Here is a 22401-nt window from a genome sequence, read left to right on the forward strand (position 1 = left end):
CAGTTAATAACGACAGCTGATGCTACAAGCCCCACAGACTTAACTGAGGGAATCACACCAGAATCTAACATCAATTTCACAAATGATTCTGCAACAAACACAACTGATAGACTTTCATCAGAAATATCTATGGAATCAATTACAAGAAGCACTGCTGAATCTATAACCAGTTTAACAGGTGAGATCACTTCATCATCTTGCACAATTACTTCAAATGCCATGAAAAGAAATTACTGAGTAAAAATGTACATTGTCTACAGATGAATCGACCAATGATGGCATTTCAGAAATGCAACTATTCTCCACATCTTCGTTAGACGACTATGAACTGTCAACACTAGAAGGGTCTATTATGCCAATTATAACAGCAAAATCAGAGACTGCAATTACAGCTGAAGAAACAACTGTGGATTTCACTTATGAACAAAGTACTGATGAGGAACTAAAATTAACAACGGAGCTGACAACAGATTTTACAGAGAAAACTGAAATGCCAACTGGAGGACTGGCTGATCAAATGACAACAGAAGTCACTGGAGAATTGACAACAGAATTTACATCAGAATTAACCACCAGCATTGCAGATACACTAACAGAACTTACGACAGATTTGACAGAGGAAACTGAATTGCCGACATTTGGAGTAACTGATCAATTGACTACAGAGTTCACTGGAGGTTCAACTATTCCTGAAGAAATGGAATTGACGACAACATTTACATCAGACTTATCTACCAGTTTCACAGAAATACCAACACAACTTACAACAGATTTGACAGAGGAAACCGAATTGCCAACTGTCGGAGTAACTGATCAATTGACTACAGAGTTCACTGGAGATTCAACTATTCCTGAAGAAATGGAATTGACGACAACATTTACGTCAGACTTATCTACCAGTTTCACAGAAATACCAACACAACTTACAACAGATTTGACAGAGGAAACCGAATTGCCAACTGTCGGAGTAACTGATCAATTGACTACAGAGTTCACTGGAGATTCAACTATTCCTGAAGAAATGGAATTGACGACAACATTTACATCAGACTTATCTACCAGTTTCACAGAAATACCAACACAACTTACAACAGATTTGACAGAGGAAACCGAATTGCCAACTGTCGGAGTAACTGATCAATTGACTACAGAGTTCACTGGAGATTCAACTATTCCTGAAGAAATGGAATTGACGACAACATTTACGTCAGACTTATCTACCAGTTTCACAGAAATACCAACACAACTTACAACAGATTTGACAGAGGAAACCAAAATGCCAACTGATCAACTGACAACAGAGGAAACTGGAGTATCTTCTACTCCTGAGGAAGTATCTACCAGTTTCTCAGAAATACCAACACCATACACAACTGATTCATCTCAAGATTTAACACAGGACACTGAAATGCCAACTGCTGGAGTAACTGATCAACTGACTACAGAGGTCCCTGGAGAATCAACTATTCCTGAAGAACTAGAACTGACAACACTATTTACATCAGAAATACCAAGCAGTTTCACTGAAATACCAACACAATTTACAACAGATTTGACAGAAGAAACAGAAATGGCAACCATTGGAGCAACTGATCAAGTAACAACAGAGGTCACTGGAGAAGTAACTACACCTGAAGAAGAAGAACTGACCACATCATTTACATCAGAAGTATCTACCAGTTTCACAGAAATACCAACACAATTTACAACTGATTCATCAGAAGATTCAACAGAAGAAACAGAAATGCCAACTATAGGAGTAACTAATCAACTGACTACAGAGGTCACTGGAGAATTAACTACTCATGAGGAGCTAGAATTGACATCAGCATTTACATCAGAAGTATCTACCAGTTTCACAGAAATACCAACACAATTTACAACTGATTCATTGGGAGATTCAACTGAGGAAACTGAAATGCCAACAGCAGGAGTGACTGATCAATCAACTACAGAGGTCACTGAAGAATTAACTACTGCTGAAGAAGAAGAACTGACAACAGCATTTACATCAGAAGTATCTACCAGTTTCACAGATATACCAACACAACCTACAACAGATTTGAAAGAGGAAACAGAAATGTCAACTCTTGGAGTGACTGATCAATTAACAACAGAGTTCACTGGAGAAGTAACTACTCCTGAAGAACTAGAATTGACAACATCATTTACATCAGATTTATCTACCAGTTTCACAAATATACCAACACAATTTACAACTGACTCATCTGAAGATTCAACAGAAGAAACTGAAATGACAACTTTTGCTGTAACTGATCAACTGATCACAAAGGTAACAGGAGAATCAACTACTCCTGAAGGAGAATTGACAACAGCTTTTACATCAGAAGTATCTACCAGTTTCACAGAAATACCAACCCAATTTACAACTGACTCATTTGAAGATTCAACAGAGCAAACCGAAATGACAACTGTTGAAGTAACTGATCAACTGACAACTGAGGTGACTGGAGAAGTAACTACTCCTGAAGAAGAACTGACATCATCATTTACATCAGAAGTATCTACCACTTTCACAGAAATACCAACACAATATCTAACTGACTCATCTGAAGACTCAGAGGAAACTGAAATGACAACCAATGGTGTAACTGATCAACTGACTACAGAGGTAACTGGAGAATCCACTACTTCTGAAGAAGAAGAATTGACAACAGCATTTACATCAGACGTATCGACCGGTTTCACAGAAATGCCAACACCATTAACAACTGATTTGACAGAGGAAACTGAAATGTCAACTTTTGATGTAACTGATCAACTGACCACAGAAGTCACTGGAGAAGTAACTACTCCTGAAGAAGAACTGACAGCATCATTTACATCAGAAGAATCTACCAGTTTCACAGAAATACCAACACAATTTACAACTGATTCATCTGAAGATTCAACTGAGGAAACTGAAAAGACAACTGTTGACGTAACTGATCAACTGACTACAGAAGTAACTGGAGAATTAACTAGTCCTGAAGGAGGAGAATTGACATCAGTATTTACACCAGAAGTATCTACCAGTTTTACAGAAATACCAACACAATTTACAACTGACTCATCTGAAGACTCAACAGAGGAAACTGAAATGACAACTGTTGATGTAACTGATCAACTGACAACCGAGGTAACTGGAGGATCAACTACTCCTGAAGAAGAATTGACAACAGCATTTATATCAGAAGTTTCTACCAGTTTCACAGAAATACCAACACAATTTACAACTGACTCATCTGAAGATTCAACAGAGGAAACTGAAATGACAACCAACAGTGTAACTAACCAACTGACTACAGAGGTAACTGGAGAATTAACTACTCCTGAAGGAGAATTGACAACAGCATTTACATCAGATGTATCGACCGGTTTCACAGAAATACCAACACCATTAACAACTGATTTGACAGAGGAAACTGAAATGTCAACTATTGGAGTGACTGATCAACTGACCACAGAAGTCACTGGAGAAGTAACAACTCCTGAAGAACTGACCACATCATTTACATCAGAAGAATCTACCAGTTTCACAGAAATACCAACACAATTTACAACTGATTCATCTGAAGATTCAACAGAGGAAACCGAAATGACAACTGTTGAAGTAACTGATCAACTGACAACCGAGGTGACTGGAGAAGTAACTACTCCTGAAGAAGAACTGACATCATTTACATCAGAAGTATCTACCAGTTTCACAGAAATACCAACACAATTTACAACTGATTCATCTGAAGATTCAACAGAGGAAACCGAAATGACAACTGTTGAAGTAACTGATCAACTGACAACCGAGGTGACTGGAGAAGTAACTACTCCTGAAGAAGAACTGACATCATTTACATCAGATGTTTCTACCAGTTTCACAGAAATACCAACACAATATACAACTGACTCATCTGAAGATTCAACAGAGGAAACTGAAATGACAACCAACGGTGTAACTAACCAACTGACTACAGAGGTAACTGGAGAATTAACTACTCCTGAAGGAGAATTGACAACAGCATTTACATCAGATGTATCGACCGGTTTCACAGAAATACCAACACCATTAACAACTGATTTGACAGAGGAAACGGAAATGTCAACTATTGGAGTGACTGATCAACTGACCACAGAAGTCACTGGAGAAGTAACAACTCCTGAAGAACTGACCACATCATTTACATCAGAAGAATCTACCAGTTTCACAGAAATACCAACACAATTTACAACTGATTCATCTGAAGATTCAACAGAGGAAACCGAAATGACAACTGTTGAAGAAACTGATCAACTGACAACTGAGGTGACTGGAGAAGTAACTACTCCTGAAGAAGAACTGACATCATTTACATCAGAAGTATCTACCACTTTCACAGAAATACCAACACAATATCTAACTGACTCATCTGAAGACTCAGAGGAAACTGAAATGACAACCAATGGTGTAACTGATCAACTGACTACAGAGGTAACTGGAGAATCCACTACTTCTGAAGAAGAAGAATTGACAACAGCATTTACATCAGACGTATCGACCGGTTTCACAGAAATGCCAACACCATTAACAACTGATTTGACAGAGGAAACTGAAATGTCAACTTTTGATGTAACTGATCAACTGACCACAGAGGTCACTGGAGAAGTAACTACTCCTGAAGAAGAACTGACAGCATCATTTACATCAGAAGTATCTACCAGTTTCACAGAAATACCAACACAATTTACAACCGATTCATCTGAAGGTTCAACTGAGGAAACAGAAAAACCAACTGCAATAGTAACTGATCAACTGACTACAGAGGTAATAGGAGAATCAACTACACCTGAGGAACCAGAATTGACAACAGCATTTACATCAGAAGTTTCTACCAGTTTCACAGAAATACCAACACAATTTACAACTGACTCGTCTGAAGATTCAACAGAGGAAACTGAAATGACAACCAACGGTGTAACTAACCAACTGACTACAGAGGTAACTGGAGAATTAACTACTCCTGAAGGAGAATTGACAACAGCATTTACATCAGAAGTATCTACCAGTTTTACAGAATTACCAACACCGTTAACAACTGATTTGACAGAGGAAACTGAAATGTCAACTATTGGAGTGACTGATCAACTGACCACAGAGGTCACTGGAGAAGTAACTACTCCTGAGGAAGAAGAACTGACAACATCATTTACATCAGAAGTATCTACCAGCATCACAGTAATATCAACAAAATATATGACAGATTTGACAGAGGAATCAGAAATGCCGACTGAAGAGGTCACTGACGAATTGACTACAGAAGTAACTGGAGAATCAACTACTCCTGAGGAACTAGACTTGACAACAGCATTTAAGACCGATTTAACAGAGAACACTGAAATGACAACTGGAGGAGTCACTGATCAATCAACTACAGAGGTCGCTGGAGAATCAACAACTCCTGAGGAACTAGACTTGACAACAGCATTTACATCAGAAGTATCTACCAGTATTACGGAAATACCAACTCCATTTACAACAGATTTAACAAAGGAAACTGAAATGACAACTGAAGGCATCACTGATCAATTGACTACAGAGGTCACCAGACAGCCAACTACTCCTGAGCAACTAGATTTGACAACAGCATTTACATCAGAAGTATCTACCAGTATTACGGAAATATCAACTCCATTTATGACAGATTTAACAGAGGAAACTGAAATGACAACTGGAGGAGTCACTGATCAATCAACTACAGAGGTCGCTGGAGAATCAACAACTCCTGAGGAACTAGACTTGACAACAGCATTTACATCAGAAGTATCTACCAGTATTACGGAAATACCAACTCCATTTACAACAGATTTAACAAAGGAAACTGAAATGACAACTGAAGGCGTCACTGATCAATTGACTACAGAGGTCACCAGACAGCCAACAACTCCTGAGCAACTAGATTTGACAACAGCATTTACATCAGAAGTATCTACCAGTATTACGAAAATATCAACTCCATTTATGACAGATTTAACAGAGATGACATCTGGAGCAGTCAGCGATCAATCAACTACAGAGTTTGCTGGAGAATCAACTACTTCTGAGGAACTAGAATTGACAACAGTACTTGCATCAGAAGTACCAACAAGTGTAACAAAAATATCAACTTCATTTACAACAGATTTGGTAGAGGAAACTGAAATTCCAACAACGGGAGTGACTGATCAATCAACTACAGAGATCACAGGAGAATTAACAACTCCTGAGGAACTAGACTTGACAACAGCTGTTACATCAAAAATATTCACCAGTGTTACGGAAAAACCAACAACATTTACAACAGATGAAATTGAAATGGCAACTGGAGGAGTCACCAATCAGTCAACTACAGAGGTTAATGAACAATCAACTACTCAGGCACCAGAACTGACAACGGTATTTACATCAGAAGTATCTAACAGTTTTACAAAAATACCAACACCATTTACGTCAGACTCGGAGGAAACAGAAATGCCAACTATTGGAACGACTGAGCCATCAACTACAGTGTTCAGTGGAACATCAACAACTCCTGGGAAACTAGAATTGACAACTGCATCCACATCAGAAGTACCTACCCATGTTACTGAAATACCAACACAATTTATAACTGATTCAGAATTTGAATTGTCAACAACAGGAGCAACACATCAATCAACTACAATATTTAGAACAAATTTACCTAGTATGAATCCCTCAACAACTTTGCTTACAACTATAGTACCCGTCGTGTTTACCTGTGATGAGACATTTGATCCTGCACTCCTGAATGCATCTTCACCTCAATATACAAATCGAGAACAAAAAGTCATGCATGAAGTAGGTTGTGTAAAAAAAATGTCATATTTACTACAGAGTACACAGTAGAGAACTAATTTCTAATGTGACTTAATTTGCAACTTTTTCACAGTTTGAGCCGATCTTAACAAACAAATTTACTGCCTTCCTCTTGCTGAATGTTCTTCGGTTCCTGTGAGTATTTATTTCTTGATTTTTTTTATTCCTGCAAAATGTTGATACTACCTTTACAACTTACTTATCTAAACTTTAACATTTAAATCTCTTTATGTAGTCCTGGTTCAGTCGTCACATTTATAGATTTGGAATTCACAGTGAACAATTTGCCCACTGATGATGAGATCAGAGCTGTTTTCATCAATGCAAACACCTCATTTAATATCACCAGTGTACAAGGTAAGTAAATCAGATGAAGAGGTGAAAAAATATTTTTAAAGAAAATTTCTATATAAATGTATCACTTGGACTAATTTAACATCTATTTTTTTTTTTATCAACAATAATCCAAAAAATCTACAAAACACCCAACTATCTACGTTCAAAAACAACAGTCAGGCCAGATGAAAATGCTACAACATCTAAAACAACCACTGGAACAACTGCAACAAGCCAAAATGAAACTCAAACTACAAGTGAAGCACAGACAACCACGACCACGTCCCAACTTCCGACAGATACAACCCAGTCAACATTCTCAACAAGTGCAGAGCCAACAAGTACACCTCAGTCTGTAACTACTTCACAACCAGCACAAACTGAAACTCAAACTACAAGTGAAATCCAGTCAACAATGACCACATCACAACTTCCAACAGATACAACCCAGTCTACATTTTCAACAAGTGCCCAGTCTACAAGTACACCCCAGTCTGTAACTACTTTACACTCAGCACAAAATGAAACCCAAACTACAAGTGAAATCCAGTCAACAATGACCACATCAGAACTTCTAACAGATACAACCCAGTCTACATTTTCAACAAGTGCCCAGTCTACAAATACACCGCAGTCTGTAACTATTTCACAACCAGCACAAAATGAAACCCAAACTACAACTGAAGGCCAGACAACAATGACCACATCACAACTCCCAACAGAATCAACCCAGTCTACATTCTCAACAAGTGCCCAGTTTACAAATACACCCCAGCCTGTAACTACTTCACAACCAGCACAAACTGAAACCCAAACTACAACTGAAGGCCAGACAACAATGACCACATCAGAACTTCCAACAGATACAACCCAGTCTACATTCTCAGCAAGTGCCCAGTCTACAAATACAACCCAGTCTGTAATTACTTCACAACCAACACAAAATGAAACTCAAATTATAACTGAAGCCCAGTCAACAATAACCATATCGGAACTTCCAACAGATACAACCCAGTCAACCTTTTTAATGAGTGTCCAGTCTACAAATACACCCCAGTCTGTAACTACTTCTCAACCAGCACAGACTGAAACCCAAACTACAAATACACTCCAGTCTGTGATTACTTCACAATCAACACAAAATGAAACCCAAATTACAACTGAAGGCCAGACAACAATGACCACATCAAAACTTCCAACAGATACAACCCAGTCTACATTTTCAACAAGTGCCCAGTCCACAAATACACCCCAGTCTGTTACTACTTCACCAACCACACAAATCGAAACCCAAACTACAACTGAAGGCCAGACAACATTGACCACATCAGAACTTCCAACAGATACAACCCAATCTACATTTTCAACAAATGCCCAGGCTGCAAACACGCCCCAGTCTGTAACTACTTCACAACCAGCACAAAATGAAACCCAAACTACAAGTGAAATCCAGTCAACCATGACCACTTCACAACTTCCAACAGACACAACCCAGTCAACCTTCTCAACAAGTGCCCAGTCTGTAACTACTCCACCAACCATACAAACTGAAACCCAATCTACAACTGAAGGCCAGACAACAATGACCACATCAGAACTTCCAACAGATCCAACCCAGTCTACATTTTCAACAAGTGCCCAGTCTACAAATACACCCCAGTCTGTTACTACTTCACCAACCATACAAACTGAAACCCAATCTACAACTGAAGGCCAGACAACAATGACCACATCAGAACTTCCAACAGATCCAACCCAGTCTACATTCTCAACAAGTACCCAGCCTACAAATACATCTCAGTCTGCAACTATTTCAGAATCCATACAAACTGAAACCCAAACTACAACTGAAGGCCTGTCAACTATGACCACATCACAACTTCCAACAGACACAACCCAGTCAACCTTCTCAACAAGTGCCCAGCCAACAAATACACCCCTATCTGTGACTACTTCACCAACCGTACAAACTGAAACCCTAACTACAACTGAAGCCCAGACAACAATGACCACATCACAACTTTCAACAGAATCAACCCAGTCTACATTCTCAACAAGTGCCCAGTCAACAAATACACCCCAGTCTGTAACTACTTTCCAACCCATGCAAACTGAAACTCAAACTACAACTGAAGCCCAGTCAACAATGACCACATCACAACTTCCAACAGACACAACCCAGTCAACCTTCTCAACAAGTGCCCAGTCTGTAACTACTCAACCAACCATACAAATTGAAACCCAAACTACAACTGAAGGCCAGACAACAATGACCACATCAGAACCTCCAACAGATACAACCCAATCTACATTCTCAACAAGTGCCCAGTCTACAAGTACACCACAGTCTGTAACTACTTCAGAATCCATACAAATTGAAACCCTAACTACAACTGAAGCCCAGTCAACAATGACCACATCACAACTTCCAACAGATACAACCCAGTCTACATTTTCAACAAGTGCCCAGCCTACAAATACACCCCAGTCTGTAACTACTACTTCAACCATACAAATTGAAACCCAATCTACAACTGAAGGCCAGACAACAATGACCACATCAGAACTTCCAACAGATACAACCCAATCTACATTCTCAACAAGTGCCCAGTCTACAAACACGCCCCAGTCGGTAACTACTCCACAACCAGCACAAACTGAAACTCAAACTACAAGTGAAATCCAGACAACAATGACCACATCAGAACCTCCAACAGATACAACCCAATCTACATTCTCAACAAGTGCCCAGTCTACAAATACACCCCAGTCTGTAACTACTTCATCAACCATACAAATTGAAACCCAATCTACAACTGAAGGCCAGACAACAATGACCACATCAGAACTTCCAACAGATACAACCCAATCTACATTCTCAACAAGTGCCCAGTCTACAAACACGCCCCAGTCGGTAACTACTCCACAACCAGCACAAACTGAAACTCAAACTACAAGTGAAATCCAGTCAACAATGACCACATCCGAACTTCCAACAGATACAACCCAGTCTACATTCTCAACAAGTGCCCAGTCTACAAGTACACCACAATCTGTAACTACTTCAGAATCCATACAATCTGAAACCCAAACTACAACTGAAGCCCAGTCAACAATGCCCACATCACAACTTCCAACAGATACAACCCAGTCTACATTCACAACAAGTGCCCAGTCTACAAATACACCCCAGTCTGCAACTACTTCACTAACCATACAAACTGAAACCCAAACTACAACTAAGGGCCTGTCAACTACGACCACATCACAACTTTCAACAGATACAACCCAGTCTACATTCTCAGCAAGTGCCCAGTCTGCAACTACTTCACCAACCATACAAATTGAAACCCAAACTACAACTGAAGGCCAGACAACAATGACCACATCAGAACTTCCAACAGATACAACCCAATCTACATTCTCAACAAGTGCCCAGCCTACAAACATGCCCCAGTTGGTAGCTACTTCACAACTAGCACAAAATGAAACCCAAACTACAAGTGAAATCCAGTCAACAATGACCACATCCGAACATCTAACAGATACAACCCAGTCTACATTTTCAACAAGTGCCCAGTCTACAAGTACACCACAGTCTGTAACTACTTCAGAATTCATACAAACTGAAACCCAAACTACAACTGAAGCCCAGTCAACAATGACCACATCCGAACTTCCAACAGATGCAACCCAGTCTACATTTTCAACAAGTGCCCAGTCTACAAGTACACCACAGTCTGTAGCTATTTCAGAATCCATACAAACTGAAACCCAAACTACAACTGAAGCCCAGTCAACAATGACCACATCACAACTTTCAACAGATACAACCCAGTCAACATTCACAACAAGTGCTCAGTCTACAAATACACCCCAGTCTGCAACTACTTCACCAACCATACAAACTGAAACCCAAACTACAACTGAAGCCCAGTCAACAATGACCACATCACAACTTTCAACAGATACAACCCAGTCAACATTCACAACAAGTGCTCAGTCTACAAATACACCCCAGTCTGCAACTACTTCACCAACCATACAAACTGAAACCCAAACTACAACTGAAGGCCTGTCAACTATGACCGCATCACAACTTTCAACAGATACAACCCAGTCTACATTCTCAGCAAGTGCACAGTCTGCAACTACTTCACCAACCATACAAACTGAAACCCAAACTACAACTGAAGGCCTGTCAACTATGACCACATCACAACTTTCAACAGATACAACCCAGTCTACATTCTCAGCAAGTGCCCAGTCTGCAACTACTCCACCAACCATACAAACTGAAACCCAAACTACACCTGAAGCCCAGTCAACAATGACCACATCACAAGTTCCAACAGATACAACCCAGTCTACATTCTCAGCAAGTGCCCAGTCTGTAGCTACTCCACCAACCATACAAACTGAAACCCAATCTACAACTGAAGGCCAGACAACAATGACCACATCAGAACTCTCAACAGATACAACCCAGTCTACATTTTCAATAAGTGCCCAGCCTACAAACACGCCCCAGTCTGTAACTACTTCACAACCAGCACAAAATGAAACCCAAACTACAAGTGAAATCCAGTCAACAACGACCACATCCGAACTTCTAACAGATACAACCCAGTCTACATTCTCAACAAGTGCCCAGTCTACAAGTACACCACAATCTGTAACTACTTCAGAATCCATACAATCTGAAACCCAAACTACAACTGAAGCCCAGTCAACAATGACCACATCACAACTTCCAACAGATACAACCCAGTCTACATTCTCAACAAGTGCCCAGTCTACAAGTACACCACAGTCTGTAACTACTTCAGAATCCATACAAACTGAAACCCAAACTACAACTGAAGCCCAGTCAACAATGACCACATCCCAACTTCCAACAGACACAACCCAGTCAACCTTCTCAACAAGTGCCCAGTCTGTAACTACTCCACCAACCATACAAACTGAAACCCAATCTATAACTAAAGGCCAGACAACAATGACCACATCAGAACCTCCTACAGACACAACCCAGTCTACATTTTCAACAAGTGCCCAGCCTACAAATACACCCCAGTCTGTAACTACTTCACCAACCATACAAATGGAAACCCAAACTACAACTGAAGGCCAGACAACAATGACCACATCAGAACTTCCAACAGAATCAACCCAATCCACATTCTCAACAAGTGCCCAGTCTACAAGTACACCACAGTCTGTAACTACTTCAGAATCCATACAAACTGAAACCCTAACTACAACTGAAGCCCAGTCAACAATGACCACATCACAACTTCCAACAGATACAACCCAGTCTACATTTTCAACAAGTGCCCAGTCTACAAATACACCCCAGTCTGTAACTACTTCATCAACCATACAAATTGAAACCCAAACTACAACTGAAGGCCAGACAACAATGACCACATCAGAACTTCCAACAGATACAACCCAGTCTACATTCTCAACAAGTGCCCAGTCTACAAACACGCCCCAGTCGGTAACTACTCCACAACCAGCACAAAATGAAACCCAAACTACAAGTGAAATCCAGTCAACAATGACCACATCTGAACTTCCTACAGATACAACCCAGTCTACATTCTCAACAAGTGCCCAGTCTACAAGTACACCACAGTCTGTAACTACATCAGAATCCATACAATCTGAAACCCAAACTACAACTGAAGCCCAGTCAACAATGACCACATCACAACTTCCAACAGATACAACCCAGTCTACATTCTCAACAAGTGCCCAGTCTACAAGTACACCACAGTCTGTAACTACTTCAGAATCCATACAAACTGAAACCCAAACTACAACTGAAGCCCAGTCAACAATGACCACATCACAACTCCCAACAAATACAACCCAGTCAACATTCTCAACAAGTGCCCAGTCTACAAATACACCTCTGTCTGCAACTACTTCACCAACCATACAAACTGAAACCCAAACTACAACTGAAGGCCTGTCAACAATGACCACATCACAACTTCCAACAAACACAACTCAGTCATTCTTCTCAACAAGTGCCCAGTCTGTAACTACTCCACCAACCATACAAACTGAAACCAAAACTACAACTGAAGCGCAGTCAACAATGACCACATCACAACTTCCAACAGATACAACCCAGTCTACATTCTCAACAAGTGCCCAGTCTACAAGTACACCCCAGTCTGTAACTACTTCACAACCCATACAAACTGAAACCCGAACTACAACTGAAGCCCAATCAACAATGACCACATCACAACTTCTAACAGATACAACCCAGTCTACATTCACAACAAGTGTCCAGCCTACAAATACACCCCAGTCTGTAACTACTTCACCACCCATACAAACTGAGACCCAAACTACAGCTAAAGCCCAGTCAACAATTACCACATCACAACTTCCAACAGATACAACCCAGTCTACATTCTCAACAAGTGTCCAGCCTACAAATACACCCCAGTCTGTTACTACTTCACCACCCATACAAACTGAAACCCAAACTACAGCTAAAGCCCAGTCAACAATTACCACATCAGAACTTCCAACGGATACAACCCAGTCAACATTCTCAACAAGTGTCCAGTCTACAAATACACCCCAGCTTGCAACAACTTCACAATCCATACAAACTGAAACCCAAACTACAACTGAAGCCCAGTCAACAATGGCTACATTACAACTTCCAACAGATACAACACAGTCTATAACAACTGACCAGGGTTCTACTATCAGTACAACTACTGCTTCACATGAAAGCTCTCTTTTTTGTAAGTTAGACAAATTTATTAATATATTTTCTGCTATAAATAACAGTTAAAATGTTTATCATCAATGGAATTTCTGCAGTTAAAAAGAGGTTGAAAAGAATTAATTTATTTTGTATTCCATTTATGATGAAGGTTGGCAGGTTATGAAAGTTCTACTATGATTTATCATTGTTTAAAAATAATCAGCAATCTCTGCTTCACTCTGATTAATTGAAAGGTTTAACTGAGATGTATTCTTTTATTCATTCTTCAAAAACAGCACTACAGTCTACAACAGAGCCACTAACAACTGTAATGGAACTCACTACAAGTGCAGCAAGTCCTACTACACTGCTTACAACTTCAGTACCTGTCATGTTTATCTGTGATGAAATATTTGATCCTGAACTGCTGAATTCATTTTCAACTCAGTACAAAAATCGAGAACAAAAAGTAAAAAATGAAGTAAGTTTTATAGAAGACATTTAAATATGTTTGTAATTCAATATTGTTTGTACGAAGTACTCAGTACAGAATTCAAAACTTCACATTGAAAATGGCTATCCATCTTTTCCACAGTTCGAACCAGCCTTAAGACAAGATTTCATCTCTTTCCTTGGACTGAAAGTTCGTAGGTTCCGGTGAGTATTTCTGGTTCATTTTTGAATTGTTTTGATATTCATGCTATATCCATGCAAGTATCTATGCTGTATGTACATTGTAAAGTAAAAGGTAGTTTTGATCACTGTACCTTTCACACTCTTATACTACATTAAAAATACAAAACAAGCTAAAGATTTTGTCAAATGGCAACTATAATCATTTTTAAGTAATATTGTATAACACTTTGCATACTTTGTAGTCCTGGCTCAATCGTCACATATATGGATTTGGAATTCACAGTGGACAATCTGCCCACTGATGTGCAGATCAGCATTGCTATCTTCAATGCAAGCACAACATTTAATATCACAAACGTAACTGGTAAGTAAATCATTTGATAGACAAAATGTTTAAATTATCACTGCATTTCATTTTTACAGACATTATGCATTTGTCTGATTGACTTCTCTTTTGTTTTTGTTTTTCAATTATATTAATAAAATCTATGATGCAATCAATCATTCAACCTATATTAAATAACAACAGTCAGACCTGATGAAAATGCTACAACCACTGCATCCACTACAACAAGCCAGCAAACAGTTACAGAAAACTCCCAGGTTACAAACAGCCCTCAGGCTACAACCCTCTCAACAACTCTATTGCAACCTGTTACAGCAGCAAACCTGACCTCTTCACAACAAACTCTAATCCAAACTACAACTGATGCACAGTCAACAACAACTACAACAGCTACAACTAAGTCTACGTTCTCAACAATTTCACTAATGACACCAACTCTAGCTACAGCTATATCTACAACTGCGACAATCCCAACCACAACAACATTGCCATCTGCATCAACTACTATCCAGCCAACATCAAACACTGCAACAGTAGTTACCACCCAACAGACAACGTCAACCACTTTACAACCACAGTCGACAATAACAATCCAGTGGACGACAACATCCCAACCTATCAGTACAGTTCAAGCTACAACGGTATTTTCCAGTATATCGACAACTCCAAGCCTTCCTGCAACTACTACAATTCAAACCACCCCTTTACTTAAACCAACACCACCCCTAGAACCTTCAGTCACAAACAGTCAAACAACCACCACAACCAAACCAGCAATAGTCACAACTACAACACCACCACCAACCACCACAACAACTACAACAACAACAACAACCAAAACAACACCAACCACAACACCACCGACAACCACCGCAACAACAAAAGCAACATCTGTGGTTTCAACTACAACAGCATTACCAACACGTCCTCCACCAATTGTAGCCATAGAGATGGTCATTTTAATAGTATTCACTTCAGATCTGGAAGACGCAACATCTCTAGCATTTAAGAACTTGGCAAAAGAAGTTGAGCAAGAGGTGAGTTTCTTTAAGACGCAATATCACCAGCAAGGAGGTGCAATTTTAGCTTGTAAAAGAAATAAATTCTTCATTGAATTTGATCTTTTTGATCCATTCAAAACCTCCTTTTTCCAAATTTATTCCACAGTGTGACAAAGTATATAAAATGAAGTATGGAGCTCTTTTCCTGAGGGTTATCGTGCTTGCATTCAGGTGAGTTTCCAGTTTGCATTATTACATAATTACATGCTTCAGCCCTTCGAGATAGACGACGGTTTTTGACCTCACATAAAAAATATGAGTTTTATTTGTGATGTATAATTTGGCGGATGTGATTTTGCCAAGTAAGACGCAATACTGGATTAACATCCATGTTGATCCTGGAGCAATATTCCTGTAATTTTCATGGTTTCAATCATTCCTGCAAACATTTCCAGAGTTATGGAGTAGCTACTGAATCAGCACTCTAATTTATAGGATGAATGGATGTGTACAGACGCATTTTATTGATTATTAAAGGTGCAGTATGTAGGATTGATGGGCTGCATGGTGGCGCAGCGGGTAGCACGATTGCCTCACAGCAAGAAGGTCGCTGGTTCCAGCCTCGGCTGGGTCAGTTGGCATTTCTGTGTGGAGTTTGCATGTTCTCCCCGTGTTGGCGTGGGTTTCCTCCAGGTGCTCCGGTTTCCCCCACAGTCAAAAGACTTGGGGTATAGGTGAATTGGGTTAGCTAAAAATTGTCCGTAGTGTATGTGTATGAATGAGTGTGTGTGTATGTTTCCCAGTGATGGGTTGCAGCTGGAAGGGCATCCACTGCATAAAACATATGCTGGATAAGTTGGCGGTTCATTCCGCTGTGGTGACCCCACATTAATAAAGAGACTAAGCCAAAAAGAAAAAATGAATAAATGAATGAATGTAGAATTGACACCTAGTGGTTGAACTTTGTACTGTAGCTGAAATTCAAAATATTGAAGAGGGTTTTTTCACTCAACCCCTCCTATGATGACCCCACACATACACAGGTTACCAGATTGACAATGCTAACAGGAGCAAGCGTGCCTGAAGATCGAGCCTTACATTTTAAAAACTGCTCAGCTAATGTTAACATTTGCAATATTTGTACTATTGTTTATTAGGGCTGCAACAACGAATCGATTACAAACGATTACTAAAAGCGGTGGTAACAAATTTCATAATCGAATCGCCCCGTCGCGTGACACAGAGATATTTGATTATTAAAAAAAGCTTTAGTTGAGCGCGGAGTGGAGTGAACGTACTCTGCCTTTCTTGCGCACTGATGCCAAGAGTTCAGCGCCTCATAGACAGGACAGAGTAATAAAAAAAAACCGAGCGGAGGTAACGTTAGAGGAAAGATACATGGCGAATGCAGAGAAATCTATGTGACCCTAGTCATCCAAGGTGTGGGAGCATTTCACACTAAATAAACAAACAAAGAGTGTTAACGGGCAAATATGCTAAATGGGATGGGAGCACCACGGCAATGATCCAGCACCTGAAACACAAACATGCTGGAGTCTTTGATGAGGAGGAAGGGAGCAACAGCAGGGTAAATCACTACAGAATCCTGCTTTTGTTCCGTTTTGAAGTGAAGAACGTAAAGTCCCTGATGCTGGTGTTTACTCCTTATCCAGCTTGATGTGAAAAATTCAAACTGAGCTTTGGCGTGTTGGCTGGTGCTGAGCCAGGGAAAGACGTGTCATATTATCAACATTATGCAGTGCTTTTAACCACCCAATGCTTATTTTATGTTTTAGACATATAAATACACACAAGTACTAGTAAAACAACACATTTAGGGTTTGTAAAACACACAAGACTATAGTCTATAGAAGTCTATAGAAGTCTAAAAAACTATTCAAATATAATTTGCCGATGTGTATTATTCACATCAGATACATGCAGTGAAAGTAACAATAAAGTTCAATCAAAATCATTTATACGTCTTTTGAACAACAATAAACAGTCTCTTACATGTTATTGTGAATGGAATATCGTGTGAATATTTTGTATTGAAATGGAACAGCACAATAAAAGGGCTTCATCTGTCATACAGCGCTATTGTGGCTGCAGTGTCACGTGACAAACACGACGCGTCGCCACAGAAACATTAAGAGTGAACGTTCTAAAATAATAATGAACAAAACTCACTCCCGGGGCCAGACAGAATATATTAAACTCACCAGTGAAAGAGTTAACAACAGTAGTAAAGCAGCGGGGGTAGAGTTACTTTGCATCGCAAGACTCAACACATGTTTTTATTCACTAGACTTCTTTGGATCATTCCTTTCTCCATCTGTTGTCATGTATAGCTGCACAACAAAAAAGCTTTTCTTACTTAGTCATTTCGTCTCGTTTCCAATACAAATATGTAAATCTTAAATCAAGACTACACAAGAAAAATGACATGAGAAAATGAAGTGATGCTTAAAACTATCTCACTAAGATTATTTTTCTTACCCCGTTGGCAATTAATTTAGCTTGTTTTAAGCAAACAATCACTTTTCATGTGTCTAGCATGTATCTTGATCTTAATTTTTTTAGATATTTGGATTGAAAACAGGACAAAACTACTAAGTTAGTTTTTTATTATTTTTTTTTTAATTATTATTATTATTATAACTATTATTATTATTATAACAGCTCAGGGATGTTTGAGGACAGCATGTGTGTGCACTTTCTAAAGATCTTAGTTCTGTTTTTGAATAAAGGGTTGGAAATGAATGCTTTTGTTGTTGTTCTGATAAATCTGATTTATCGAAAAAAAGAATAGGCAGATTATTAATATTTTAATAGTTAATATTAATGATTATTATTAATTATTAAAACAATCATTAGTTGCAGCCCTATTTCTTATTAAAAAAATAAAGTTTGAGGATTCTCTAAATCTGCGTCTCATTTCGAAGACTGCTACTGCCCTTCAGAGGTTACATTTTCAGCCATGGTTGCAATGAAATACACTGTTTTTCACCAAGGAAACGCATGGTGCTGAAACACAATTGGTTAATCTGGCAGTGGGCGGAGTTACAGAGATCAAAACAAACGTTTTTGACATTGCAGCGCAGAACATACATTTTTAAAGGAGAATAACTTTAGAACTGTTTTAGAGATAAACATGTTCACTCAACATGTTTCCTAAACATCTGCAAACATATCATGGTATTTTTATAGTTTAGGACAGTCATAAACTTGCATACAGCACCTTTAAAAAGACTAAATCTTCACCACTTCCACACGGGCAGACTTTAACACAAACGTTATGTGTTTTCTTTCAGAGCTGTGAGCAAAATGAGGGCAATAGAACAAAATGTACAGGTTGACCTTGAAATAGTGTTCAACCAAAACTCCACTGAACCCATTCCTGACAACAACGACATTGTGCAGGCTCTAAAAGATGCAGCTTTAAATCCAGCCTCGGGCTTCAACCTCAGTGTGGATGTCAACACTATTATGGTTATCAGTAAGTTTAGCAGGAATCTGTCTTCTGATATATTCAGTGTTCGCATCTATCGAAGACTGCAACCAATGAACTGTTTTATCTTTACAGAATCACTGCAGATCATTCCAGTGATAATCCTGACCAATGGAACCTTAACGGCTGCTCTTTTAAATAAATCTACCACCGAATTCCAGAACAGGGCAATGATGATAAAAACAGGGGTAAGTGTGATGGATTCATTTAGGAATTTGGTGTATCGTCTTCGAAAACAGAAAACCAATATTGTGCAACTGCTCTTGTGTTACAGCTTGAGCCCTTTTTCTTCTATGACTACCCAGTATCATTCAGCACCATATCTTTAACAAACTTCAGGTAAGCATATGTACGCTTGCGTGTCCTGAACCCTCCAGTTGTCCTATAATATACACTATTCAGCCTTTGCCTTCACTAAACCAACTTAACTTCAAGCCTCAAATTTATTTCTCTATTTTAACACAAATCCTGTGAATGTCCAGGTTTTCCCTCATTAGTGTTCCATCAATGATTCTGACTAGAGTAAAGAGTGTATTTTATAATGATAAAAGCACCTGCAGAAGTGGAGAAAGTGTCAACAGGAGGGTTAAATCCAGCTTCAAATATACAAGTCAGTTTTCTTGACTAAATCTTGATTAAAAACTCTCTCTAGTGATGCCGGTGTGAAATCAAAGATTGTGCCGTCAATCCGGAACAGCATGGATTTAGCATTCGCAGCCGGCACAGCTCTGCCCAGTGACACCCAGATAGTGAACACTATAGTCCGAGCAGCCAGGAACAACACGTTACCCTTCGAGATCTACACTTACTCAATAATAGTAAATAATACAGGTAAGTGGTGTGCTTTAATCTTGTACTACAACAAAACATTAATTACTTTGACATTGTATTAAGTAAGGGATAATGTACATATAGCTGGAGGTTATTGTAGAATAAAGTGCGACAGGTTTATCAGCAGCTGTTGTGTAAGACTGAAGGGTTTATTCTGCAATAATCACCGGCTGGATGTACATTATACTGACTATGACATGGCTACTGGACACAAAACTAATCTATTAGACATAAAACAATGATCTAGTAGTAGTAGTAATAATCTACTAGCTCTTTAATTAAATGAAAAGCTTGCAGAAAGAAAAACTGAACGCAGAACAACCTAACCCTAACCTATCTATTATTAGCACAAAAAGATAGCACTTAACAGTTAAGAGCATAACTACAAAATAATGTTTCTCTTGATTGACCAATATAATCGAAAACCTAAAATTATCTATAACATTTTGTATTGTTTTCAAGAGTTCTCACTGAGCTGATGATTGATTATGAAGCTTGTTTGGCATGCTGTCCCGGGAGAGAGCCCTGAGCTCATAAGATCCTCGAGCCCGGGGCTCCTTCCCATTTGCAGGGCAAGAGGGGAGTTTTAGCACAGGTAGATCTGGAGAACTCCCCTGTTGTAGAAGCTAATGAACAGATAGTGATTGCTCTTAAGAGATGACTACTTACTAGGAGCATGTCTATGGTGCTGATTTGGATTAGTCAATTAACTTAAGTTGCATGTTTTTGGACGATGGGAGGAAACCGGGGAACCCGGGGGAAACCCACGTGAGCACGGGGAGAACGTGTAAACTCCACACAGAAACGTCAGCTGGCTTGGTAATAACAAGAATCAGTGACGTTCTTGCTGTGAGGCGACAGTGCTAACCACTGAGCCACCATGCCACCCATCTAGGAAAGGAGGAGGAGTAGGGGTGGAAGGGGGGGTTCTTCAAAACGAAGATGGCTGTGATATGGAACTGAGGGTGTTTATAATGGCTTAGGAATCGTCTGATTGGTGAATCATAAATTGAATAATGTGGGACCAGCCGCAAGCAATCATAAACATGTGATCCTCTCGAATTAGTTCATAAATAAACTTCACTTAATGCAATAACTGGTTTGAAATTAAAAGCATTATCTTCATCTACCCTTATTTTAATGCATATAACTGTTAAAAAGCTAAAAAGCTTTGGTTGTCATCCTCAGAATTTGATGATTGACCAATCAGAATCATGTATTCTCCTATCGCCAAGTGATAAATACAGACTAACATACTGTATTCACATAGATGTGCTTGAGTTAATATTCCACACTGACGGTGAATGATATGTACTAAATAAACTCTGTCTTGTTCTCTTTTCCTGTAAACAGCGTATTCATCAGGAGAAGTCAGCAGTAAGATCAGTGTGCTGACTGCTTTACTCCTGACGGCTGCGTCTCTTCTGCTTCCCCGGTTTATTTGATCATAACCACTGCACGTATGATCAATATGAACGATTGAGACACAAATGAATGTATTTTCCACACCTACTCAAGAGAAGGACTCTCAACAAAAACAAACTAGATCTTGAAGCTACGGTGCAGCGCATCCACTTTCAGCTCAAGTTCTGGATAAACCCTGACATTCAAACACTTTCTCTAATTTATTAAACGGCACTATAGTGTCTTTGGGTTTTGTTTCCGATCCTTGTAAAGGGCATTTTCTTCTATTTTCATCAATGTATTGTTTGTTCATATGCACTTTCCTTGGATGTGGTTTAAAAAAAGAGAGAGATTTTAACTTAAATTCAGTAAAACCTCATGCTCTACCAATGTATTTAAGTATTGAAATGTAATATAAAAACATTTATAAATATGTAAATGCAATGTATAAATTACAAAAATATATACATATATATATATATACATATAGTTGCACAGTGTGGTAAATTATTGGAATTCATTAAATCTGCTTATTTATTTATTGTCTCAATGCAAATGATCAGAATAAATGCATTAATTCTGAGTCTTTCTCCATTCTTGGTTTAATTTCTGACATCTCATCTGTCATATCTACGGTGTGATTCATCATTCTTGTTTAAGTTCCTTGTTGATTCTTTAGATTTACGAGATGCGTAAAACAATTCAATCAGGACTAGCAGGAAATGATAAAGCTCAAAAAACCAATACATG

The 22401-nt window shown here is 39.0% G+C and overlaps 1 protein-coding gene across 1 annotated transcript; it reads left to right on the forward strand.

The window, feature by feature from the left end:
- Positions 1-104: 104 nt before the first annotated feature.
- On the forward strand, positions 105-22157 carry si:dkey-162h11.3 (mucin-17). Its single transcript, XM_056460821.1, has 15 exons — positions 105-178; positions 261-6829; positions 6921-6982; positions 7083-7204; positions 7360-13959; positions 14219-14403; positions 14518-14579; positions 14801-14922; positions 15088-15941; positions 16072-16136; positions 19220-19404; positions 19492-19604; positions 19691-19755; positions 20069-20247; positions 21601-22157. The coding sequence occupies exons 1-15, from the start codon at positions 130-132 to the stop codon at positions 21690-21692; spliced, it is 15324 nt and encodes a 5107-aa protein (XP_056316796.1). The 5' UTR covers positions 105-129; the 3' UTR covers positions 21693-22157.
- The last annotated feature ends 244 nt before the right edge of the window (positions 22158-22401 follow it).

The sequence above is a fragment of the Danio aesculapii genome, chromosome 7, assembly GCF_903798145.1.
Source record: "Danio aesculapii chromosome 7, fDanAes4.1, whole genome shotgun sequence".
In the NCBI taxonomy this organism is placed as follows: Eukaryota; Metazoa; Chordata; class Actinopteri; order Cypriniformes; family Danionidae; genus Danio; species Danio aesculapii.